At 34.7% G+C, this 27097-nt stretch overlaps 1 protein-coding gene across 3 annotated transcripts in view; it reads right to left on the bottom strand.

Annotated features, from left to right (window-relative positions):
* Window positions 1-27097, bottom strand: part of ATRNL1 (attractin like 1) — a 431352-nt gene that overhangs the window by 194421 nt on the left and 209834 nt on the right. For all 3 annotated transcript variants that reach the window (XM_021537269.3, XM_021537270.3, XM_021537271.3), the window contains exons 25-26: window positions 22788-22849; window positions 8197-8275 (exon numbers count right to left, since the gene is read on the bottom strand). In XM_021537269.3, the coding sequence (XP_021392944.1) occupies window positions 8197-8275; window positions 22788-22849 (141 nt within the window). The remainder of the gene's footprint in view (window positions 1-8196; window positions 8276-22787; window positions 22850-27097) is intronic.

The raw sequence follows: 27097 nt of genomic DNA, 5'->3' as shown, positions 1-27097 counted from the left end.
GAAGGCTTGAAGGTGCCCAGATGAACTGCACAGCCAGTGTTTGCTCAAGAGGAATGACCCCAAGGAATGTTTGTGTGTACAAACATCTACAGAGAGTAGAGAAGTCCCCCATGGAATTTGTTGATAGCAGCAACTCTGACACTCACAGCAGTGAACACATTCTGCTGGCAGAGTAAACCAATTAAGAGTGCAGGCACTGAAAAATAAGTTGGTGAACTTATTTAATTTCCAGCTACATTGATCTTTGCATCTGCTTTGCATTGATTATTAAAGCTTTAACTTTAGCAGGGGGTCATCCACATCGGAGAAACTTCAGTACCTTCAAATTTTTTTTGAAGAAATAAACAATTAGTCTGTATATTATCAACACTAACTTGAAGAGATAAAAAGGTGGATGTGCTTATTTTAGAAGGCAGCAAATATCCTTACTGTGCAAAGTGAAATGCAAACACTTTGGAAGAGATTCAGGAATGATATGAATCCCACCTTACTGCTATTCAATTGCACACATATGAAAATGTAACTAAAAATCAGCTCTGAAAAAAAAATCACGTAATTGGAAGTCAGTGGATATTTGTGGAAACCGTAGCAAATGTTCCATAAACTACAAGCAATAAAAGTTATTGTTTGCATGATTTAATGCAATTTTTAGAATACATGACTAGCATTCAACTGTAAATAAACAGAACTTCAGGTAGAAAGGAAGAGCAGAGCAATAGAGAGGAACTATGTCTTCCAGGCTTGGACTTTGAGTTATTTCCCTGCTCTTTGGAGGAAGGACAGTTCAGACTTAGTTTCCTTTATGCTTCTCCTATTGCAGGTGACTCACCTTGGCCAAAGTTGCCAACCCAGTGCAACTAAAATTTTTGGAAACTCTGAGAAAAGCTATGGAGTATCTACAGAGGAGTATTTGCATTGTTCTCTTGAAGACTCTTACTGTAAATTGTTAAACCTTTTCATACTCTCTTCAACACTTCTGTTGTTTGCAGCTAAATTCACTCTTTTCTTACAGGGCTTTGAGAAATTGAAGGTTTGTTTGTTTTAATAGGGGACAAAAAATTGATGCTATGCAGCAAAGACAGAGGAAATACAAACAAAAAGAAGAATTTCACCACTTTGGGCCAATATTCAACATCTGCTCTTTCCTTTTGGTTAGGCGACAGAAATTAATCATCTATTTTGGTGCAATCCTTTTTATTTACAAAGAACACATCCACCATCCTCATTCCTTTAGCACCGTGGAAACCAATTCAAATTGCTTTTCTTGTCATAAATTCTAAAGGAGTTATCTGGCTTCTTCCCAGGGTCCCACTACGGACTGTCTTTCTCATTGTCTGCTGCTTTTTGCTGACAGCTAGTTTGCTACAAATTCTGCTAATGCTCTTATGTTTACAACCAGCCCCATGGAAAACTCTCAGACCATGTAGCTCAAAGCACCCCCAGGCTCTGCCCTGTGGCCACTTGCCTCAGGCAGTCTTTTTCTTTTGGGCCAGTTCTCTCTCTCTCTAAAATAACCTTAATATTACCTTCCTGTTGCCTTGAAAACTTACCCCAGTACACTTGCAAGAGTTAACCAGAGAGTAGGACTTAATATCACCATTATAAAATTAGCATTATCTCCAGAAGCATTTTACATTCATATTTAGAAAGCTCAACTTTGATAATAAATTCTACTGAACAGAATATCACAACTATTAATTTTAAAGTACTGTTATCAGCAGTAAAAACTACATTCAAGCTTTCTTTCTATGCATATCCCAGGAACCACATATAATGAAACTAATTTATTTTGATTATTGCCTTTTGGGAATCTTCAGGCTAATTCCACTATGCAAATATAAGGAGGAACTTTGGTTATTATGTTAAGAAAAGCAAACCATTTTCTTCTCATGGTCATAAGTACATATAATAAAACACCTACTTAGTTTCTTTCCCATAATTTATTTTTTTATTAAAGAAATCGCAATTTCAGTTTTAAAATCTGTTGTTGTCCATTATCAACTTTACCTTCTGCATTTTTTTGGAATGAAGAAACAAATCTGTTAGCAAGCTTTGACAAATACTTTGCATCAGCTTTGCTTAATTCATTCCCCAGCAGTAACTTTTTCAATGTAATATTGGGTCTGTCACTGGCACCATTTAATACTTTTTTACAGAGAGCAAGCATGTTGTGAGCTTTACCAATATAAGAATTAATCAGATGCTTACTTTTATGAAATGACAGTATTATAAATACAACCTCAATTTTACAAAATGAAAGCAAAGAAAGTGAAGAATAACTCTCAGTATGGGAGATTTGATTCAATGGGTTATTTGTATTGTTAAAAAGAAGTCAGGTCCCCACAAGTATCAGAGTATAAAGAGTGAACACTGTGAAAATTGGGCAGGATAAATTGTCATTTGGAAGTGCCTTTTATACTGACTGCAGAGGGAGTCCTGAGACAAGGTCTAGCATCAGCTACCCAGGCACATTGTTCAAAAGGTTCATTCAGAGAGGAACCTAAATTTTAGGTTGGAGAGAATGCAGAAAATATCAGCCTAAAATAAATATCCCAGTTACCCTCAGTAAAACTAGATCCACAGCTGAAATAAGCAGTCATAGCTCTATTGATTTCAGAGGAGCCTGAGCAGTATAACAAGTTGAGATTCTGGTCCTATGAATAGCTCCTTTGACTTCAGTAGGATTACTCACACAGCCTATGAGTAACTACATACAGATGTGTAAGATATTTGCTAAGCAACAGACAAGAAGATAGCAAAAAAGAAAAAATATCTGTGAGCTTAACAACTTTTAAACCAATAAACTATATAATCCTGTAGACACCTACACACATGAATGCTAGTACACATTGGGGTACATTAATTATGCATGTCAATATTTCTTGGTTTCCTTACATCTGCTGTTGTTAGTTCCTTGCTCACCCTGAAACACAAAGTATTGCTTTTGCTCCTTTAAAAGCTGTTGTTCAAGAATACACCATATTCTCTGTGTTTTAGTATTGCTAAAGTAAATGTGTTGCATTCCATAAGCAATATCATATACACCAAAAGTCATTACTGTCTTTTCTAAAAGGAATACTTTAAAGTATTGTAATTTGAATAGAGAGCAAAAAGCTCGAGCTGAAATGCACATATTCTCCTATTCTCCACATTTCTTAGTGCTATTGACATAACTGAACTTCCTAGTTCTTATTAGAGTTACCATAGAAATGAGCCTAAAGCTATTACATGAATTGTTACTGCTATTAAAAAGTAGTCTATTTTAGTTTCATTTGTCTATTTGTAAGAACTTTTGAATATTTAGGAGAATAAAACCACCATGGTAACCAAACCAAGGCAGAAAGGTGGAAGGTTTTTTAAACAAACATAAGTGTATTTAATAAACAGAAGCAATAACTTGAGTGGCACCCACACACTGTATAAAGCAAGCATTTTCTACAATTCCATGTTTTTATGTTTGTATATGCTTGCTATTCTTTAAGACAGGTAAATGGTGCACAGCTGACTGTATAATGAGATGCTATATATAAATGATATTAACCTTTAAAGTTAGGCAAGTACTTTACACACGCAATCCATGCTTTCAAGCATTTTTACCTAAAAGTGCAATCATGCACTTCCTCATTGCCCAAGAGCTTTATAGTGTATTACATGAGGAAATAAGAATCAAAGTTATTTTTAAAGATATGCACTGTCTTTCTGGTGTGTAACTAAAATAATATATAAAAAAGTGATTTACATTTAAAAAAAAGTACAAATCTATTTTAACTAATTGACTGATCCTATATACACAAATACATATTTGAGACTAGATATAGGGAAAAATACTTTTACTATCAGGGTAGTGAAACTTCCATGTCTGGAAACATTCAAGTTCAAGCTGGATGAGGCTCTGAGCAGCCTGTTCTGGGAGAAGTTGCTCATTGCAGCAGTGTGGGACTGGATGACCTTTAAAGGTCCTTCCCAGCTCAAACAATTCTATTTTCTATGATTCTACATAACAACACATGACACATTGGCACATGTCTTTTGTGTGTCTGAGTGAAGGGAAGAAGGTTCTGTATGCACATCAGTGGTTACAGGCTTTTGGATTAAAAGTAACAATTCTTTAAAACATCTGATGGGCCTAAGAGTACAAAAGGTGCACAAAAGGAAATCTGAGCAGCAACTGGTTTACCTTAGGAAGGGTAAATACTTTGCTAAAATAACTCAACTAGAAGATCTATGGTTTATTATCCCATCTGTGTGAGTTTGTTAGTGACCTCAGGGTAATCTTGTCAGCAAAAATTTCAATGCACTATTACAAAGAAATCATTTGGATGCAGATTCTATCTGCAGTGAGATGCCTTTCAATCAGAAGTTCATGAGACAAAACCTTTGAGCCACTACAAATCTGGCAGGCAACCTATCAAGTTTTCAGTAAAATGATCTATGAACAGATTGTCTTGTACGTATTCTGCGCAGAAAACCGAATGAATATTTTAGATGTGAAACACGCAGAGAAAACAAATAATATTCCCTTCATGTTTCTTATTTGGCAAATCTGGGTGATAGATCTTTTCCTGTATAAAGGAGGAAAACAGTCAGATTGGAGCTTCATGGATGGGCTCTTGTGTGAATTTAGGGTATAAAATGCAAGAGGCCCAACAAATCATTTGGGAGAAAACGACAGCTTTTGGTTTTTCATCCAGTGAACTAAAAAGTAAAATTTTACTGAGAAAGGTGCCAGTAGAAAGATTTGTGAGCCTTTGGAGTAAAAAGAAGGGTGAGATATTAGAACCTAGAATATATATCTGATCTTTTAACATAGTGTAGGACTCTTTAAAAATGCTTTGCTTTTCCTAAATCTTTATTTAGGAATTCCTTTATTTGATAAACAAATATATCTTTCCCAGTTTTCTACTCCTGCATCAATTCTCCCACTTACCAGTAAAAGTTATCTTGCTCTGTCATGAATATTCCAAATTCCTCCTGTTTTGTTTTTGTTTTCTTGGGACTTTGGGGTTTTTTTGTTTTTTTTTTTTAATCAAGATACTGCTATAAGAATTATGCTTTGGAAATCATATCATCATAATCTGTATTATTCTTTTCAAGGAACAAGCTCCCTGAGATGAACAATATTCCACTCTCTTCCTTCATCCCTTCTTAAAAACCTTTTTTAAAAATGTCATAAATCCATGGGAGGGATGTGTGGTGGAAGGTGTCAAGGGATGTCAGGCAGGAGGCTGTTCATGTTCTCCTGCTCAAAGTTTCACTGATCTTTTTGGAACTATAAAATAAAAGAATGATACTTTCCATTTTCCCTCAATGCAGAATGTGAATAACTTTGATGGTATAAGGTAAGACAGCATCTGCTGTCCCTTGCTCTTTCAGAAAGCAGGAGAGAAGAAGAGAAGCTCATCCAAGAGTTAAAGTATAAATATAGAGTTCAAAAACGTGGGATAAAATATATCTTAAGAGACAGCAATGTAGTTTTAAAAAAAAATGAACCAAAATTTTATGAGCAAGTTAAATTCAGTGGAGGGAAACATCAGTTATTTTGGAAGACACTTATTTGTCCATTTTCATGTATACACAGTGTAACAGTTTCTTACATTTACAAATGATAGAACCTAAATTCAAACTGCTCAGTAAGATATGGGCAGTGCTCTGAGCAGTGGAAAGCAAGCATTTGCTGAATGAGCAATGAATTAGGAAAAAACTGGAGGGAAAATTTCTAAATTAGTGGGATAACTGAGACATTCCCTTTTCACAATGCAAACAACTTGCTCCTGCTTTGTACTGGATTGAGGCCATGCCATGCTCAATTTGGAATCAATAACATTCCAATTTAGCCAAGCATTAAAGTCAGAAGGCAAAACAGGACAAGTCCTGAATTTTCAGCTACACATAGGGCTCTACACATCTTTAAAAAAATTATTGGCTTATCTCAAGAGCCTGATAGAATGTATTACTAAAAGATGACAAGAACTGGAGATGATATGTTCCTCCTCCTTCAGGGGAAAGAAAATTGGGAGGAACAATAAAAGGATGCACAGCTTTTAACAGCAAGCTTTTCTGTATTTGTTTGTGTTCTTGTTTTATTTCCATTTAGTTTGGATCCATATTGAAGGTAGCATCTAAACAAACATTCCTGTCTTTAAAGAATGATGAAAGAGATGAAAAACTCATCCACCAAATGGGCTTTAAAGTAGATACTTCAGAAATCTTTTCAACGGTAGATTGTCTCTGTGTGCTATTCATACAATTTATTTGCAACACTTGATTGCAAAATCTTATATGTTACATATAAAAACAACTTTTCTAGCTAGATTAAAGGCAAATATTGCATGGAATGTAATCAAAAGCTTGTATTTGACATGAACTGCAGCTGGTGGTCAAGAGCGGATTGAAAATAAAGGAGATTTCTTTTAGCATTTAAAATTCATAATACTACTGATCTCTAGTTACAAGAGAGAAAACCAAGTTTCTCTGGTTATACTCAAGGAAAGCCAATATTCAAAACCAACCATGAAGCTCTGAGTTCTAATCCAGTTGCCAAGTATGTCTTTTTCTTTTGCTCTGCTGAAGAAGTTGATTGATTTTTATGTTGCATTTATCAAACAGCTTATTTTACCTTTCATAACAGTCTTAGAAGTACTTTTGATGACATTAGGAAAATAAATCTTGGAAAACTTCAGAGACTTCATTTATGAGAATGTTTTCATTATCAAATGATGCCTAAAGACCACATTAAAAATATTATATTTCAAAAATATAGGAGAGCCATCAAAGAACACAGACCAGACCCTCTAGATCTGGAAATAGGCACATTCATATTTGTTCTTAAAAGCATCAATAAACTAACCTCATTAACATGAGAAATTAAATCAATTAACTACTACATTCTATTAGAACACAGTTTTGCACAGAACTATCAAAGTATTGAGACAAATTTAAATTAAATAATATTAGGTTGAATAATGTGGCTTAAAGTAACTTTATATTTGGCAAGCAAAAAGAAATAGGTGAGAATTTTCCCTCAGAAAATTCTTAACAATATTCAAATGAATAAAAAAAAAATACCAAAAGGAAGCAAGTACCAATAACATACATTTTCTTTTGTAGCACCACTTGAAGCTAAACCTTGGCATGAGTACATTATAATTTCAGAGAAGGAAAATTATAAGTGCTAGTTACCTAACTCTTTTAAAGCATATATAAATTCAGTGTAGATCTACAGTAAAAAAAGTTATTTAAACATTCATAGTGACAGTATTATAAGAAAAAAATCATTAAGTAGATCAAAGCTTGCCTTTAAAATAAACCCTCAGGATTATAGTACATTAAGCAAGTGCTCTTTCCAAAAATCATCAAGATTATAAGCTTAAGAAGGGAAAGCTTCATTGTCTATACAAATTTTAGATCTCATTTATGAGAACAAAATGAAATATCACAACTATCAGTATGCAATCATACACATCTAGCATTAATAAAGTTTAACCTCATTTAAGTGCAATAAATTGTTAAGCAGATAAGAACAAAGATCTGGGCGAGATTTTTTCAATATAGCTGTAAGAATTTAGACCACAAAAGAATAAGGTGATTCTATGTATAAATATTTACTGAAGATTCTAATTGTGCCACAGATTTAATGACTGATTGTAATAGGGAAATTTGCTCCTTTGAGGGGAGGTTCAGGTTGGATATTAGGAAACATTTATTTACAGAGAAGGTGGTCAAACACTGGAACAGACTTCCTAGAAAGGGGTCAGTACTCCAAGTTCATCAGTGTATAAGGAATTGTTATTTATTTGGACAATACACTTAATAATATGGTTTAACCTTTGGTCTGCCCTGAAGTGGTCAGGCTGAATAATTCTTTGTAGGAACCTTTCAACTGAAATATTCTATTCAATTCTATTAGAATATTCTAATTTAGAATATTCTAAATATTCTACTCTATTTAGAATTTAGAATATTCTAAATATGCCACTATAAGGAAAATTTATCTTTCTGCAGCCTAGTGCTATAATTCCTTTAATTTTTGGCAGGAGAAAGTAACATAGTTTTCTTCTTCAGCATAAAAAAGTCAGAGGTATAAAATGATTATTTAAATTGCATATACAGAAGAAAGGGGAGGAGTGACTGTTCATCAAAATTCTCAACTTATTCTGAAAGATAAAGCTACTACAATAATCTCAAAGTCATTGATACCTCTCTCCGTCGAGAAGCCCAACAGGTTTGTTTGATTTTCCAAACGACAGCAGCTACCAGCAGTAAGGATAAGAAACAACTGTAATTACAAAAGAAAAAAAAATAAGAATTGTAACTTGTGAAAATATTATGTTTTTAGGGTATCAAAACAAAACAACAAAAAGGCAATCTAGCATGGGAAAATAAAGCCCAGAAGTTGAGGAAAACGAAACTCTACCAGAATTACAGAGTCAACCATTCAAATTCAAAAGCAGATGCACATCTCATGCTCTGGTTTTCTCCTGGAAATTTCCATTAGCATGGAATAAACTCCAGTACAACCATCCATCCACACACCCACAACAGCCTCAACAAATATGCACTACCTGGTCCACGTTTAGTAGATGGAAAAAGAGGATGAAGTATAGCAAAAAAAAAAAAAAATTATAGCAATTTATATTTTCTTCACTTTGTAAATCCTGAGTAATTTCCTGGGATGAAGGAAGGGTAACTACACAAGGAGTGTAATTAGATTGAGGAACTGGATTTGCACAGTGACAATAGGCCTGTGTTATCTTATTGAATATTTCCATGGGTAATTACCCAGGGAAAACTTCTCCAAGGACATCAACACATTAAAGTTCCAAAGACAAAACAGAAGAAAAAAAAAAAGAAAATTAAACACCTGCAGTGCACAATCAGAGCACCTACCTTCTCTCTTGCTTCAGTATCTTTGTATTGTAACATTTAATCCATTAAGTATTTTAGTAGAAAGATCATTGAACTCAACTTCTTCTAGTGAGTTTCTGGATATTGAAAAAAGGCTTCTAAAGCTAGCACTTGTAATTACTCAGAAGATCTTCCAAATTTTAAGACAGTTTTTTTTTAATATAAGTATCTGGATTTACTAATTGTGTGAAGAATTTTCACACCATGTTGGCTCCTCTGCTGTATAAAGTGGTTTCAATTAATATAACACTAACTACTGAATTATACTAGACATCCACAATTTTTTTTCCTACCAAAAAGCTTCAACATATATTCTTTAATACAGAAAATACCAAGATTTCTGGAAGTAGTATTATTCAGAGAAGTACTACGCATATGTGCAAAATAGCACCAATGTCTCCCTTTTAAAGCATGTACAAGTGACTGTAAATTTATATTGGGTTGTCTAGGGAAGAGCAGAACTAAAAAAACCCCACTGACCACTAGAAAAAAAACCCCACTGACCACTAGAATAAAACCCAGTTTTGCAGCAACATCTTTTAAGGTTTTTAAGTCACAAAGGACTTATAAATAGTATTTCCCAGAAATTTTCCTTCTTCTACACTGCACTGTCCAGCTGGCACCTGCAACAGATGCTTTAGGGCAGCATCAGGGTACTGATGTGCTGCTAGAGATTGGGATGCTGTGCATGAAATAAGGAAATGCCATCTCACTCTTCTCCTCCTCTACAGTTCTTCCAAAACCCACTAAATTAGGGAAACAACAGCAACTCTGTTTGCAATTTTTAACTCAGTGCTCCTGGAATTTAGAAAAGGTTAATACATGCAAGGGAGCTGGACACACGAAACTAAGACAGCTTTGCATTGTGTGACTGATTTATTATGACCAGGAAGAGAATCTCTACCCTTAGAAAATTCTGTCCTTCACATTTATTAATTTCTTGAACAGTTCTTTTAAGTTAGTAGAATAGAAAATATTCAGAGTTCTGGCTGAAAGACTTCAGACATATGGATTCCGTGCTCTGTGTGTCAGTGGAGTGGGTCACAAACTGAATTTTCTTGTCATCAGTCAAAACATTAACTACCTGCAAAACTAAAATCAGAAATGAGTGTCTTAAAGACACATCCATAAAATTCTAGAAACCACTGAAAGTTGCAGCATTGCTAATGTGACTTTTGTATAATCTTTTCTCAGCAAGTAATTTTTTTTTAAGGGGGGGTTAAATATTAATAGAAGGGGAAAAAAAAATCAAAATTCATGTTAAGAAGAGAAGAAATACACAGAAAATAGATTTTGTGAAATTAACCTAGTTCCAGGCTGTGGTGAGATAACATCCTTGGTTTATGTAGGGCAATAAAAATTAAAGCTGACTGCAAAGGATCTCACAATCAGAGTGACTTGGCAATAAAATAAGAGAATGAAATTTAGTGACAATGAATTTAAGGCAATGTGCACAAGGGAAAAAAAAAAAAAAACACCACTACTAGCTACAAATACACAATGATAGGTTCTAAATTAGCAATTACCACTCAAGAGAATGATCTTGAAGTCATTGCAGATAGTTCTTTGAACATTTCAACTGAATGTTTAGTGGCAGTCAAAACAGAAAATAGGATGTTGCAAGATATTAGAAAAGGAATAAAGAACAAACCAGAAAGCATTGGGATGTCAGTGCATAAATCTATAGTGTGTCTGTACCTTGAAGCAACCATCACCTTATCTCTAAAAATCTAAGCTGAATTTAAAAGGTATAAAGGAAAGCAGTCAGCTTGGTCAGGGGGATGAAATGACAGGAGAAAAAAAGTTCTATTTGGCTTTGAAACAATAGGGAGTTCAAGGAAGCCATGATAAAGGCATTAGCACTGGCAAAAAAGGTAAAAAACTGCAGAACAGGTACAGGTGGATGCTCTCCAGTCCCCCTTTATACTTTTTATCTCCTCTTTGTGACTGAGATACAAAAACAGAAAGTGCAGTGCAAATCAAATGACTTAAAAATTGGCCACCAGACAGATAAAAAAAGAAACTCTCAGCAGGGGACCAACATCAGAAAAGGGAACTTCTAGATGGGTTGCAAAGCTCCCACTGTATCAGATCCACTCAGTTTTGATGGGACAAATATATAATAGCTGAGAGGTCTATGCATGACACAAAGACAAAAGTGGTTAATAATGGTTAATGGCACAGAGGTTAAAGAGATTGTACAATGGTGCATTTTTAGATTTTTTTAAATACACAATCATTTCTAAGTTGCATTTATGAGAACAAGGAAGTCAGGCATCATTTACATTGCAAAGGATTTCTCTTCCCCTTGGAACGAAGCAGTTCCCAAACCACTTCAGTTTAGAGACCACTGTGAATGACAATTCAGTATGAATTACTGCAGGGGTGCTGAAACAGAAAGGGTTAAAACAACCTTAAATACTCAGGTGCACAGTAGTAAGCAGCACTTGAGAGAAAAAATAACCACTCTACAAGGCACTGCCAAAACAGATACTATCAGACTTGTTCTTAAAGCTCTGCCAATGGCATTTTCTGAAAGGAGATTGGAAAACATGTAGAGAATAGAGAGAAAAATCACAAAAAGTATTCAAAATTTGGACAAAATCTTTTGCTGACAGCGACTTTACAAATTAATCATTTCACTTTTGGAAGAGATCAAGTGGCAACTTGCCTGCAGTTAATCCACATGATCATAGATTATGTCCACCATGTCTGACTACCACTTGAGACTCTGAATGACATCCAAATCAACAGACATTTGGATAAATGTCTTTGCAAAGCACATGGGTTATGAGATGCTAACCCAGAGTTCAGAGTGAATGACTTTCTGCACTTATCAATGTAAATCTTCCCAAGAGGACACTTGCCATACTAAGACACTCTTAAAACCACAACAGCCCAAGCATTAAAGATTTTGTGCTCTCCAGAACGAAGAAATTAAGTCCCAGAAGATAAGGATACAGTTTTGCACAGTTTCCCCTTCAAACCACATGAAACAAAACAGGAGGAAACACTAAAAAAGCACGCTTGAAAATGAGCAATCCACCACCAGCTGCCTGCATTACAGGTTGATTGGAAGTTATTGTCCCAGCATGATTTTGGAGACAATGAACCATCGGAGGACCCATGAACTGCAGAGGAAGAAGCCTTGAACACAGTTTGTGTCCAGCACAGCACAGGAAAGTGGCCAAGGAAACAAGAGAACACCAGGGAGCTCTGGGCTATGCAGATGCTCTTCCCAGAAGGGCTCTGGGTAATATGAAAACAGAAATAGTAATTTAACAGAGCAAAGAGAATGGAAATTGCAAGGAATAATTACTACCTGCACATCTATTTTTGCAAGTTACAGAGCAAATTTTTGACCTCCAGAGGTCACGTTTAGGCATATTTAGTGCAGACCTGGCTGAAGAAATGAAAGTGTTTTCACTTCAGAAACACAGAAATTAGTTTCTCTGTGTTTCTTTAGACAGCAAACTAAAAAGTGTTAGGGGAATTAGTGGATGTGTTGCTGCTTCTTCTGGGCAAACTGCAATAAAATGTGTAACTATCCTTAAAGAAATTTAAATTGCATGGATAAATAGAGGGGGAAGTCTGTGAAATGTAATGATCAGCATGTTTAGACTAGATGAATTAATGACACATTTGTACCCTAAGCTCTATGAAAACATTATAAGTACACTACAGAATTCCTTTTTAAAAATTAGGTATTAATGCCTATAAATTACATATTGCATCAAAGTAATACTTTAGTTAAAGTGAAATAATTTACTTATTTTTTCAGGGATGTAAAAGGAACTGTTTCATGAACTAAGCACAAATATTTTAAGAATAAATACTGTAAATGTAAGGTAAACAAAACAAAACATGATACCCTTTGTTATTTCTTTTTTCATTCTCTGATCAATTAACATACAAAGAGAATAATTGTTTCTATGACTTTCCTTAAAACAGTAATTTGCACAATAATCCAAAATAAATTATTTCCACAAACAGATTAAAGTAGACACTTTTTCAAAACTTTAACTCGCATCTAGTATGCTTTTAAATCTGCTGAAATGAAAAATAATGTTGAGCAGCCATCACATTGACTCCTCTTGCAGGGTAAGGTACAGCAGGAACCACAGCTGAGCGTGGGGCAGCACCCCTGGCTGGGCCAGCACAGGGTGCCAGGGCTGCTCTACAAATGCCACCATCCTGTCCCCATGCTCCAACACGTCCCAGACCACCCTTGTGTCCCAGGGAAACTCCTCACTGCTGGCCTAGTGTGGATCTGGAATGGGCTTTTAACCAACCCCTGAGTGCCCCTGGGAGCAGCCCTGGAGCTCAGTTAGAAGATGTGGAATGTTCACTGCAGAGCCAAAGGGGCTGCTAGTCCATGCAACTAAACTACAGCAAATTCAAAGATTAAAAAAAAAACATTCAGTGTGGATGTCAGGTCCTCAGCACCATCCTGCACAAGTGATGATCTGTTTGTTCACCAACTGCTTACCAACAGAGACAGAAGATCCCAAAATTGCTTCCATCTAGATTGTTGGGGGCATAGCAGACACATTCACTGCCCACATATATATATTTGCACATATTTTAAAGGTTTCTCCCAAGTCTTTTTGAACATAGGAGTTGGGCCATCAAGGCAATTATTGTCCAATCACTTGGGTCTTGCTGTGCTGAGACAATAATTAAATATTCCTCTGCATCCACAAACTCCTGCCTGTTGATCTTTCTTTGACAAGGGCACAAAAATGTACAGCTCTCTAATTAGCAACCTAAGAGTGACCCCACACTCTATTTTTTCTCTTCTAGTACTAACATGAACTACAATTTAACGTATTGACTAAATCAAACAGGTGACCAAAAAACTTTTTAATGTGGATATATGCAAAGAAAACAAGTCTCATGCCTAAATTAATACTTTCAAGGTAGTACTGCAAAAGTTTCCTAACAGAAACTGTTTTTCTAAGAACTGCTTTCCCAACACATTATTTACTATCTTTTTATTGGCAAATAGAGCACATTTTAATTGATATTTTATAAAGCAACCACAATTCTAAAATAAAAATAATTGAACAATTATTTTTCTAATACCGCGACTTCAAATAGCAATTATTGTCACAGCAATTGATTTCTTTCATTGTACTTGACAAGAACATTGTGTTTATGATTATGATGTGCTGGGTTCAGCCATCCTTGTGTTAACTGGTATACACATGACAAGCAGCTCCAAAGATTTCAACAGGATTATCTGAAGCACAAAACATTGTAAACATAATATGAGAAGTCTGATGTGTATGACAGCAGTATATTTTTTAATGATTAATTAAATTGCTATGAATCAGGAAGTTTTATAAACATCATTATAAGTAGGACTATTTCAGTGATTAGCAATTTAGAACAATTCTGGGAATGAAGTGTTACAATTCCAAATTAAAATGTATAAAGATTTAGGGAAAAGTAGGTTTGTCTAGCAAGGAAGTAGGATATGAAAATTCCAGCTCATGGTAGTCAGTGTGGGGGGTCAGGGAAATAAATCCTGGCTGTGGAGCCAAGACATTTCAGCCAGGAGTGCTGAATTCCTGCTCAGGGAGGGCTCTGGCTGGCACAGCCAGGGACAGGCACTGCCAACAAAGCCAGCATCAGCACCCAGGTGACTCAGGAATGTCCTTTTCCTATTCCTGCTTGTCATGCCAACACCACCAGCACCAGCAGCTCCATGCACTGGCTCCCACACTCCATTTTCTGGAACTGATAAACTGAGAGCTGCAATCTTTCCCTCTTCAGCTACAAAATGTCATTGTTGCATAGCTGTAAGTATGACAGGGCTTATTCCATTCTTTTCCCCCACAGTTTCTTTCTGAATTAAAGGAACCCGAGAAAATGTGAGCCCAGTAATCCAAAAGCCACACAGCCACTGAGTTCAGGCATTTGGTTCTTGCTTTGCAAACTGCAAAGTTAAAGAAATGCCTGAATATGAGGTAAAGTATCTACGATGGTATTTAAAACTCAAAGTACTACCAAAAATCATTTAAATGCAAATTTGCATTTATTTGTGTCTCAAATAGAATTCACACAAGTTAAGCAACAAGTTTCAAGTTCATTTGAAACTAATTACACGGATAATTCTTCTTATCCAGATGACTGATTAAAATGTTATTTTTTTATGCAGTCCTGAAAATCCATATATCCCCATAAACAACTCTTGCATAAAGTGTCTCATGAAAGTCACATAACTTCCCTTAAAACTCTCTTCTCACACATCCACAACTACCAAACTTATACAAAACAGGTTAAGAGTTAATAAGAAATAAACATCTGCCTTCTAATCTGGTCCTTCCAGACTCAACACTGTGTTTGGTAAGAATGCATGGAAAAGAATATTCACGTTAGATTTGTTTTACTTTGTCATGGTTGAAAGCATGAAACCAAAAGAACGCTGTAAGTCTCCAGAGCAGCACATTAAAAATTACTATTAGAAATGTCATGAAAGTAGCTTTATTGAGACAGAAGAGCAAAATTAAATAAAATGACAAACTAAGACTTCAATAATGGTATAAATAAAGCTTCACAATTTAAGCTCTGAATGCATAATGGGAAACGGGGAGATTGAAGGATCAGTGGTGTCAACTGCATTTTATATTAATTATATTTTAAAGTAAGCAGTAGCAATGAAATAGAAACATAACATGTATTAATTTATTAGTCAGAATAGCTACTATTTTTGTGCTAAATAATTTATTAATATATATTCAATACAGAAAACCAACTTAATCCTTCTTCTCCCAAGGCATAAACTCCTATAACAGTTTAAAATCATCTCTGACAACTGCCTCTGCAAAGCCTGGGTTCATTGGACTTTCATTGGTCTGTGCAATGAAACATCAAAAATTTTCTTGAAAGTAAAGAAGAAAGAAATGCTTGAAGAGGGAATTTGTAATTAGCAGAAAAAATATTATGAAAAAACATATTGGCACTTTTTTCATTATGTACATGTGCCATAATGTTACAGAGGATAGAGGGGAGCATTAAATTACTTTATTCAATAAAACAATTATTAAAAAATAACTATAAAAAAAGCACACATACATTTTTTAGATTTCTGTTTTCCTACATACACAATTCATGCATACATCCACAAAGCTGTGGTTTTATGATAAATATACCACAAGCTGCTATAGCAAAGTATCAATGAATGATCAATTATAGAAACAGCCTTTATATTCAACTAAAAAGGGAAAATGGATGCAGTGTACACCAAGATGCTGTGGAGCCATCCAATATCAGATTAAAGTGAACAATGCAAAAGGACTCTGAAATATATTACACAATAAAGCTCTAGATGTGAACTTTTACCCTTCATAGTTCTTCCTTTCACCTCTTTGAAGCAACAAATAAAAAAGATTTACAATCAAAATGATTTAATCTCATGTAAAATGAAATTAATCTCCATTGCATAAATAGAATTTTATGCCCATGGAGCATGATAATGTTTCTTTAGTTATGGAAAATACTTTAATATTTCAGATCATTTTAAGTGTTTTCCCTTCATGGGTGAAATACTCTATATTTCTCTCAATATGTGATGTTGCATGTAAAAAAAAAAAAAAAACACATATAAAATTTATATATATTTGTTCCCTAACATTCTGGACAAATTATGAAATACAGAATTTAATATTTTCTGCAGTAGCTTTCCAGAATAAATAGAAATTGAATATATTGTTTCTATTACAAAATATTTGTATTTTCACTTTTGTTTTTTTGCAATGGTCTTCCTGATTTATGCTAATTTAGTATTTCAAATTAAGAGGCGGGCGGAGAGAAAGAGTAATTTATTCTAATTACTTTCAGCTAGTGAATTTAGGGAAGAATTGTCACCAATGCTAAATTTCAGCAGCCTTCCAAACCAAGAGATTCACATTATTTCAATAATTTTTTTTCAATATTTTTCAATATTTTCTCCCATTCTTATTTTTCACTGCCCTCTCTAGTGCAGCTGTTATTCTTTAATAATACATCAGAGAAATATAAAATATGCTTAGAAAGCCACCATACCATGACAGCATTATTTAGCAGGATGAACTGAAATATAATGAAGAAATTTAACACATTCCAAACAACTTTTTCCTTCAATCTGTAACCTTTCCAACACTTTCTCCAAAGAGGCAAATACACCTAAAGGAGTAGGTGTAAAAATGTCATAACTTTCCTTTTTAAAAGTCCTTTAAAAATTCAATTTTCCTGAGGACAGAGGAAGGATTTTAGATTTCCAGGCCAAAGAAGCATCATTCAAGAAGAACACAAAAAATTCTGTAATTGTACTCGATAAAGAATAAAAAGCCCCTGATTCCCCTCAATCTGGTATTAGAATTCCAGCTAATAACAACTGAAAATATATTAGGAAAGAAATATAATTTTCCAAGTGGTGAGTGTTTTCCTAAAATATCACCAAAAAATTATTGAAAACATAGAAAACCAACTATGATACAGAACATGATTGGGCCATATATAAAGATTAAATTCAGACAAAAAAATTTAAATAGATTATATAACTAGTTTTTACTGTGTAATTCTTGTTGTGGCTTTTGGAGTCCACAGTAGAATTTCCATAATTTTGCTTCTTATTGGCAAAACATAGTCAACCCTGCCTTGGATTCCAACAGGTAAAATAGAAAGACCACAAAACCTCCCACACAAAATACTTCATTTAGTACCAAGAAATTTTACTGGAATATTTGCATTAATATTCCAATACAGAAGATGAATTCCTTTGATATAAGATCTCTTCTAAAAAGGAATAATCAGATTTAATATTTTTGGACGTATGGAATTCACAGCATAGGACATGGTCTAGCACCGTTTTTTCTCTCTCTCTGTGATTTATTACAGCTGAGCACAGGGACCTGGAATATTTCTGCCCTGCCATGAGGAGATTGCTCATTTCTTGGCTGTCACTCAGTGCCCAGCCCATCACCCCGACCTGCCTGCAGAGACAGGCGGGCACGGGCTTGACAAAGCTGCTTGTCACCCGCTGTAATGGGCAGTGACACCACTGCCTGCAGGAAAACACTGATGGTTTTACTTCCTTTATTTTTTGTTATTATTTTCCTTCATCAGCTTTCACCCCCCTTCACTGTATTCCTCACACCTGGGAGCAAACTCCTGAAGTTAACTATGCAACTGGTATATGTCATAAGAAGACTGAATTCCTTCCCTTTGGAATTAAAATGACAAAGGCAAAATTTCAAGTCCCTTTGTCACAGATGGAAACCTATTCTAGTGCTTTTGCTTAAAGTACAGTGGACTTGATTTTCATAAAAAAAATGATCAGGAAGGATTAAGCACTCTAGAAGAAAAACTGCTGTTAGTTCTGATGCTGTTAAAGTCTAAGAAAATAACTGACTAACTGGATTTAAGAAAATACATCACAAAATGTAGGGAATAAAAGCATAAACACAGTATGAATCATCTGTGATGCTTCTTAGGATACAAAATCAGATGCAGCTCTAGAAAGACACACCTCTGAAAGGAGAAAACACCAGAGCTTCAGGAGGCACAATGAGCACCTCTCACTGTATTTGCTACATAAAACAAGTGAGACTTCCAAACTTTAAGGAAGAAAGAAGCCCACACCTGTTTTATACACAGACACATAGACTGAGTGAATAATTTTTGTTTTGAGGAACAGTGTCTGTTGAAAGCAAAATATGGTGAGCGCTCACACACACTTCCAAACTACTCAAAGGACTAACAGAAAGATGAAAAACAGGAAGAAAATAATGGAAAACAGTTCTGTTCACTGACAGATTAAGTGACTCATCCCTTGTTTTGAAGAGCAACTGATCCAGTGGTACTGGGGAATCTCCTTTGCCTGCAGGCCAATAACAAGTGGCTGCCTTCTCCAGAAATATGAACACACCAAATAACTCCACAGTGATGACAAAGTTTCTGTGTGATTCAGAGAGCAGAAGGCACAAAGCTACATTCAACAATTCAAAACAAACATTTAAAGAAAGGAAACCCAACTCAAATTGCCCACCACAGTACAGACGTGCTTTTCCCAGTGGAAGCCAAACAGCTCTGTGCTTCTGAGGTGAAAACTTTTAATGCATCACTATGTAAAAATCAATTTTATTCTAGCCCCAAAACTAAAATCCATTTTGGTACGATAACTTGATTTTGATATTATAAAATATTCTAATTTTGATTTATAAGAGTTATGGATTTTCTGATCAGCCATGGTGGCCGTGATCTGATCCTGACACCCTGGCTTTTGTCTTTCTCAGGATGTTCAATATTCGATCTCATAAAGATAAGTATGCCAAAATCCAGCCCTAATTTACCATCCTTCATTCTGATAGAAATAAAATATGAAGGCAGGGACACAGACCAAAGGATGCTGGCAAAGAGCAGGAGTTCATCCCCAGGGTGGTGGATTCAAGCACTGCAGCTCCCTGGAGTTCTGACACTGCTGAAATGCAGCCACCCCCTCCCACTGCAGACAGCACACAGTCCTACATATGGACTTCATAAATCTGGTTCTCCAGCAGCTGCTACAATTCCTGTTGTAGCTCATGCTCATCTTTACCAAAAACCCATCCTCTCCTTCTGCAATAAGCACTGGGTATATTTTGAATATTGTTTTCTCTCATTTAGGCTGCTCATAGAAGGATTTAATGGAAAGAACGTACCCCTGATCCCAAATGACCATAATTTTTCATGGAATTTCTTAAAGCACATACAAATGAAGGATTTTCAAACTTTCAAAGAGTCCATATTGTTTAATAGTGCTCTACTTAATAAAACCTGGAGATTGTGTAATTTATGACACTGTGGAGATACGTTACAAAAGTGACTAAAACATTCTATTCAGTCAAAGTACCGGAGGAAAGGGCAGGAATCGTTCTGGGAGCTCAGAGAACATGCCTGGTGAACTAGTAGTTGGCATAATGCATTTGAAAAAAGCTTTAAAAACATAGTTCTGGCACTTGCTTGCCATTTCCTATCACAAGTATATTAACAGCTAACCTTCGTCATCTGCACCAATTTCATGCTTGCCTGGTTTTTGATTATGAGGTTTAACCACATTTCTTACCAGAACTTATGCTTCAGATTTTTAATACAAATAATTATCTGGGAATTACTTGAGTACTTGTTATAAATTCTGTTATATTGTTATGATTTTATTTAAAAGCAGGTATAGAAATCAAGTGTTTCTTAGGTCTCCATTAGGAGTAACTCAAAGCATTGATAATAAAAACAAACTATTATTAAACAATCAATTTTCATGGATGTTAGATGTGATCTAAAGAAGTAAATAATGTTTTCAGAAAGTAAAGCTACTTCATATACCCTTATGAAATGTCTAAAATATCCTGGCACCTATTTAGCTAAATCCAAATATTCATGTAAGACTTGAAAACACTGCAAATTTCTTTATACCTTAGAGTTTGAAACAAAAAAAAGTGCCATTCTTTAGGATATTATGGGTTTTACTGGTCCAGGTAATACAGAAATATTCTTTCATTAATTGTGCATACTGCATTTCTTCAGTGTAAGAAGGATCATTCACATTTGCTGCCTGTGAAATTTTGCAATGAGATCTATATTTCTTCAAAGAAGGTGGACACAGACTTCTCAGTTTGTGCGATGGCTAAAAGTCTTCAAGGCACTGAGCACAGCACCAAAGATGCCACACTGTCTATTAAGACAATTTGGAATCTGTTATTACTCTCACTTAGAGAAAAGGTCACAGAACCAGTAGTTGCAACAAAACCTACCAGTAGGAAAAAAATTAAATTATATAAGGTGGGCGTTTTTAACAATGCTTATCATGGTCTGAAGCACTACAGTTTCAATAATATTTTGCTTATTTTTTTTTTAATATAACTTCTATTTATATTTTTTGTCCTAGGATATACAATATCAGTATCTTGGTAGATCAAGCACTAATTGTAGAGATAACCATAGATTTTGTATTCATTATGTATAGTTTTAAATAAATTCCTTACAGAGCAATGCTTTTCAAAACAGTTCATTTTGATACAACAAGACAGTTCTAAAAATGCCTGTTTTGATTCTTTTGATTCAAGCAGTAAAATGTCCATTTCATCTTTCAGTCTGGAACACAAAACCTATAAAGGAACAGTCTTAAACTATACTTTTGCCTGGTTGTTGAATAGCTGTTATTGTCAAATGGGTCTATTTGCTGCTTTGGCCAGGCAGGGTGAACAGCATTTTGCCACAACCTCAGAAATCGAAATATAATACTGAATGGGAGAAATGCAAAGGCAGGTTTATCAAAGCATGTCGAAATACGTTTTGTCATCAAGCACATTCAAATTGTCTTCAAACACAATTATTTTCTTCATCAACAATCTTAATAAATCCAGCCTGGGTTATTATTACTGTTGCCACCATGATTTGCCACAGTCACAATACACCTCATTCCCATTCAGTAAACAAAACCAAACCCCACAAACAAACAAACCCAAACCCACACAAGACAAGAAACAAACAAACCCTTATTAAAATTATTATTTTAGGCTACAAACTGTTGGCATCCTACCTGTGCATTTACCCAGAACAAACTGCATGAGATAGACCAACACTCTGGAGAGACAATTCCATGAACCATAGAGATGGCAGCACCACCAAAGAGCTTTTATCTCACCTTTTCTCAGGCTGTCCCAGGGCACAGAGCACTAACAAACTACTCTTAGTTTACCTGTGCTATTTGTGACAGGATCCCTATTCTTGGACAGACTTTGCTTTCCTCTACATGGGTTTGTAATCTAAATGTTTGCATAATCATTGTAAGTTTTAGAGCTTGCTATCTCCCCATGAAAAAAAGAGAATAAAACTCTAAAACACAAAAAAAGACCAAAAACAAAACACTCAAAACACCACTAGACTGACATTTAGGCAATTAGCACTTTATTGCTCTGTTCATGGTGAAAGAGGAGAAATGGGATACTTTATATCCCCTACTAAACTTCTCCCCATTAGCCAATGCCCTGGGTACAGAAAACTGCAGATTCTATTAATTTCTGTGCCCTTTTTGGCAACAGCAATAGAGATAATTTGGACCATACACAGTATTTAAGACTCTGATTGTTTAGGTACAGTTCCTCAGAGCACAGTGGTTAAAGTCAACAGATGAGCCATACTGTGAACTTGTGAAATAAAGTCATGGCCTAGAAATACAGAAAGTCTGATGAACATACCTGCCTGTCACTGTTCAGATTTTGTGTACACTTCATGGTTATTGGGAAATATCTTCACAGCAAGATTTCAAAGCACTGTAACTAATCCATATATATTCAAGTTTGTGACTTTTATAAGATAGCTGAACTTTTAAGAAGTCTTTCAGTGGAGTTTTGTTCGCAATCTAGAATAGCTGTTCATTTGCAGTTGAAGCCCACCCCTGCATTGCTGCCATAACCAAATCTCAGGCATCAGCTACTGCCTTTCACAATTAATCTCTGACACATGAAAGCCTTAATAGTGATGTGCTGTGCATTATTAAAAATAACAAGCTATTGAACCGTGCCATCATTTTAAATAATTTCATAAAAGTGTTTATAGAAAAATCATGCACATGAATTAGAGTTTAGCTGGCTTTTCTTAATCACTGTAATATATGGTACAAGCCCAGCTAATCTTCATGAGGTGTGAAGACTGTACCACTAAATATGAAATACACAATTATATAATGCAAGATTCCAGCAGCAGCCTTTGATTGACCTAGACCCTCCATTGTTGCACATTAGGGAACACAGTTTGAAGATCTTTCAGGCATTTCTCAAGATTCAGAAGCTGGTTAAGACACTGGTTTGATGGCAAAGAGTCATCAGGATTTCAGTCAGAAGACAAACAAAGCAATTTACCTGAAGAAGGTGACAAAGAACTGCACCAGATCCATGATAGTATTGTGCTGGGAGAAGGCAATCTGCAAATAAAACAGAAGTGAATTACAACATTTTCAGACTCAACAGCTCTTCTTAGGTGAGGGCTTTATGGCTCCATGGATGATTATTTTCAAGTGTAATTTCAGTCTAGTCTACACGCACCTGCAGTTATGATAAAGTGAGATGAGCAACTAATTCCCATATCCTTGCTGGTATCAAAATACACACAATGGAATATAATACTTCTAGTGAAGTAAACTTAATAAAAGTATCCACTTAATACAAACAATATAAACAATATAAAAAATATTAGGAAATCATATTGTTATGAATTGTGTTGCTTATAGTCAACTGTTTTGACCAACACTATCTTCCATTTTAATAACAACACTAAAACAAGGTTTTAGAGAAGACAAACAACATATAGTGCTTAAAATGAATGCATTTAAAATATTTTAATTGTAGAATATTAAAATTAATGTATATGTTAATTTAATTTTTTAGAAAGATAAATCTGGTGCATAATAAAACAATTTCAAAGCAAATTACTTTAAAGACAAAGTAATAAATATTTTTTTGGGCTACATTTTTACAGCCTCACTAGAACATGCATTAGTTCAGCTCCTTGCTGTAATTTTTGTGAATATTTAAGAATTATCTCTAAGACAGCATAGAGACATCACACTTGCATGCAATACAGCCTATAATTATTTTTGCAAGTACTTTTTGCTAATGTTAAGAACTGTACTTAATATTTATGTTATATCTACAAATATCCATAAGTTCCTGTCTTGCTCAGTTTTTCAATCTATAATTATCAAGTAAAAGATACAGAGAATCTTCTACTTAGAATTGTACAAAATGTTTACCTAACTATATTTACACTCTTTTCAAATAATTGTTGGGTTTAGAAATCTTTCTGCATTTAAGATCTGATCTTGACTAGTAACTACACTGTTACTCTGAATCCCTTTCATAGCCTACCTGTGAACTTTTGAAATGAAAATTCATGATACTCAACAATTTACTTTTTAAATTATTTTTTTAATTTTGTTTTTATTATATATATATATATATATATATATATATATATATATATATATGTATGTATATATATATATACACACACACACAGACACGTGGTCCATGTATATGTCTTAAATTATAAAAAAGCCTATGAAGAAAAGGCTGATGAGTGATAAATTAACTGTGGGGATTCTTCCAACTAACAAAAGACATGTCTAGCTTTTTTCTCTGACACATTAAAGTTTGTGAAAAATATGGTTTTAAAAAAGCAAGCAACAAACATTTTTAACAATACGTGGCCAAACTTGAAGACAAGGCATTGTGACTGTTTGCAGAGCCTTTATAGCAATTAATGATTAAAAAGTCAGATAAGCAGAAAAATATGCCAGAGAGCACTGACACAAGGATGGATTGCAATCAATATTTCAATGTATGGTACTTCCAAACTTTTCAAGTTTGGCACATGATTTAGGAAATAACACTTTACACTGAATAAAGATGGATGGAATAGGTCTGGTGAAAGAGGAACAACTTCTGAACACAGATTTTTCCAGCCTTCAGAAGTTAATATCTACAGGAATTGATTAATTTTTCCCATTGCTCCAGTTCATCGTTACCTTGATTATGACATGCAGCAGTAATAGAGTCCTACAGAACAGTAGGTCAAGATCTGTTCCATGCCAAATATGGGACAATCTTGAAAATGTAACTCAGGGACAACTTTCATATGGAAATAGCAAGTCTGCCCTCAGAACTTTGTGTTTTAGTTTAAAAATATAGGTGTCAAGAAGCCATCTCCACAATTATAACATCAATTGTGGAAAAGGAAAACTGGCACTAAATCAAAATTGCACATCTGCAGAAAACAGGAACCCAATCCATGAAATGTTTCATATGTTTAAATAATGTACACAAAGAGCAATTTTAATCTGTGCTCCATTTCATGACATTACCCACTAAAGCAAACCTCTGTCTGCTCAGGCTCTCAAACATGAGCAAATACTTCCGTTAATACCATTTTTTCCATCTTCCACTGTTAACAAATTAAAAATGAACAAATAAGAGAAACTAAAATAAATACGTGGCAAAACTCTGATAGAAAGTCTAATTATTAAACCTGGAAACATAATGCAATAAGGTCAGACATAAGCCAAACTAAACTGCCTGGACTGTGTTGATTATGCAGACTTAAACCCGGCAGAATTATTACTTCCTTCAGTATCATCCAAACCATAATTTAATTTCTTCTTGGATAAAACTATTATATCCTCCCACACTGGTGCTAGGTATGTACTGAAGCAGAAGAAATGGATACTGACTGAACATAAAGGCTGACATTTTGGTGTATATTATCTTTCATACTTTCTTGAGGGACACTCTTACTGAGGCAATTTCAAACAAAAAATATTAAAGTCAACTCAGGAAAATATTTGTGTAGATGGCTACATTTTTGTGTATAACTTTTTTAATAAAGAAAAATGTAAAAGATCAAACACTGTGATAATTTGAAATGAGGATGCTAGAAAATTTAAACACATAAATTCTCACATTTACATTTCATTGTACTAAGTAGAGTTTAGATATCTTCGCTGAAGAAACATGACTGAAGAGAACCAAGTATAAACTGTTCTAAAGACATTACTATGTATTACAGAATAATTTTGGGGTGGGGAATGGTACCTATGGATATCCTCAAACTCAGTGAATACATGACTACTGAATAACCAGTAGTTTCAAAGGAAAGGATACTCTGATTTCTTTATTTAAATATAAATACAATTTTAAGTACAATTAACTACTGAGATATCTTTAGAGAGAGCAAAAATGGTTCTGACTCTTCTTTCACATTGGAGTTCAACTATGAAGACTGGCCTGTAAAAGTGAGAGATGGATAGTAGGAAATTATCAGTTTTCCAATAGAAATATTTAACAGACAAAGCACAAAATATATTTTCCTTTCCCTTGGCAAACAGAAATTCCAAGAAAGGATGAGATTACCAACAAATTACATATGTCTAAATAAGAGAAACACTAAACTCTTGTAGGCTAAAGTGCCACACATTTATTCCATATATTGTATCTGAATTTTACCGTGTGATCCTGTCCCATGAGTGAACCTCATTTAAATTAGTCAGCTAGCTTACAATAATCAGCAGAGATAGGAAGGCACTTTATAGGTGACTGACTCTAAAATAGATGTGGAACTCTCATAAATTGGAAGGAATTACCCTATGGAGCTGCCATTTCTCTCCACCAACAACACTGGGATTCTGTGATTAGTTTAGATTATAAACCTAATGTCAAACTTAGAATATAAATAATGTTAAGTGAGATAAATTTCTCCCATGGTTTGTAAGTACTCACTGGGTATTTCTGTAAACCAGTGTAATGATAAAATAGGCAAAAGAAATGTTTATTGCTGGGATTAAAAGGTCTGAGAAGCAATATGAAGCTAAGTGGCTGTTGCAGAATCCTACTCCTGCTGTGTTAATGCCTGTAAAGAATTCAGTCTGATGTTGACAAACAGTCCTCCCAGATGATAAGATTTAGTGATAACAAAACTTTCATACTGATAATATAAACAGAAAATGAAAGATAACAAAGAAATTCAGACTTCACATCAAGATTTGATAAACAGCTTCCACAGATTATGTCTGCATGCTGCAGCCCTGTCTCTCATGCTGGCACACATTACATTATCAAAATACCTACCCCTTCATTTCTCAAAAAATGTAATAATTACAGGATATTACTTCCACTATTCAGAGTCATAAGAGGCTGAAAGACAATCTAGTTCTGTATTCAAGTAGGATGAAAGATACTGCTAAATAAGGTTATAACAGCTGAACTTTTTTCCTACCTAGTATGCATTTTACCTGTTAAATTCAATATGAATATTCCACTTCTTTATTCAATTCTGTACTTCTGTACACATTTGAAGAAACATATACCACGCAGAAAAAACCAACATTAATAAACTCCAGAAAGTGAAGGAGAGAATGTGGGGGAGGGAACTGTTATTTAACTTACAGTTTTATTCAGCATGCAAAGCACTTTCATAATGATTCATATGGACATTATTAAGAAATTGAAATACTGAATATTAAAGTCAATGAAAGAATGGAAGAAAATTAAAAGACGTAGACAAGAGACAAATGGCATGTTTCAAAATTAAATTTAAAAAAAAATTAAAAGTAATTGGCACAAAGACCTATAGTACTGAAAAGTTATTTTAGACATAAATCTTTGCAGGATTGAGTTAT

The sequence above is a fragment of the Lonchura striata genome, chromosome 7, assembly GCF_046129695.1.
Source record: "Lonchura striata isolate bLonStr1 chromosome 7, bLonStr1.mat, whole genome shotgun sequence".
Taxonomy (NCBI): Eukaryota; Metazoa; Chordata; class Aves; order Passeriformes; family Estrildidae; genus Lonchura; species Lonchura striata.
This window is presented reverse-complemented; position numbering and strand designations above follow the sequence as displayed.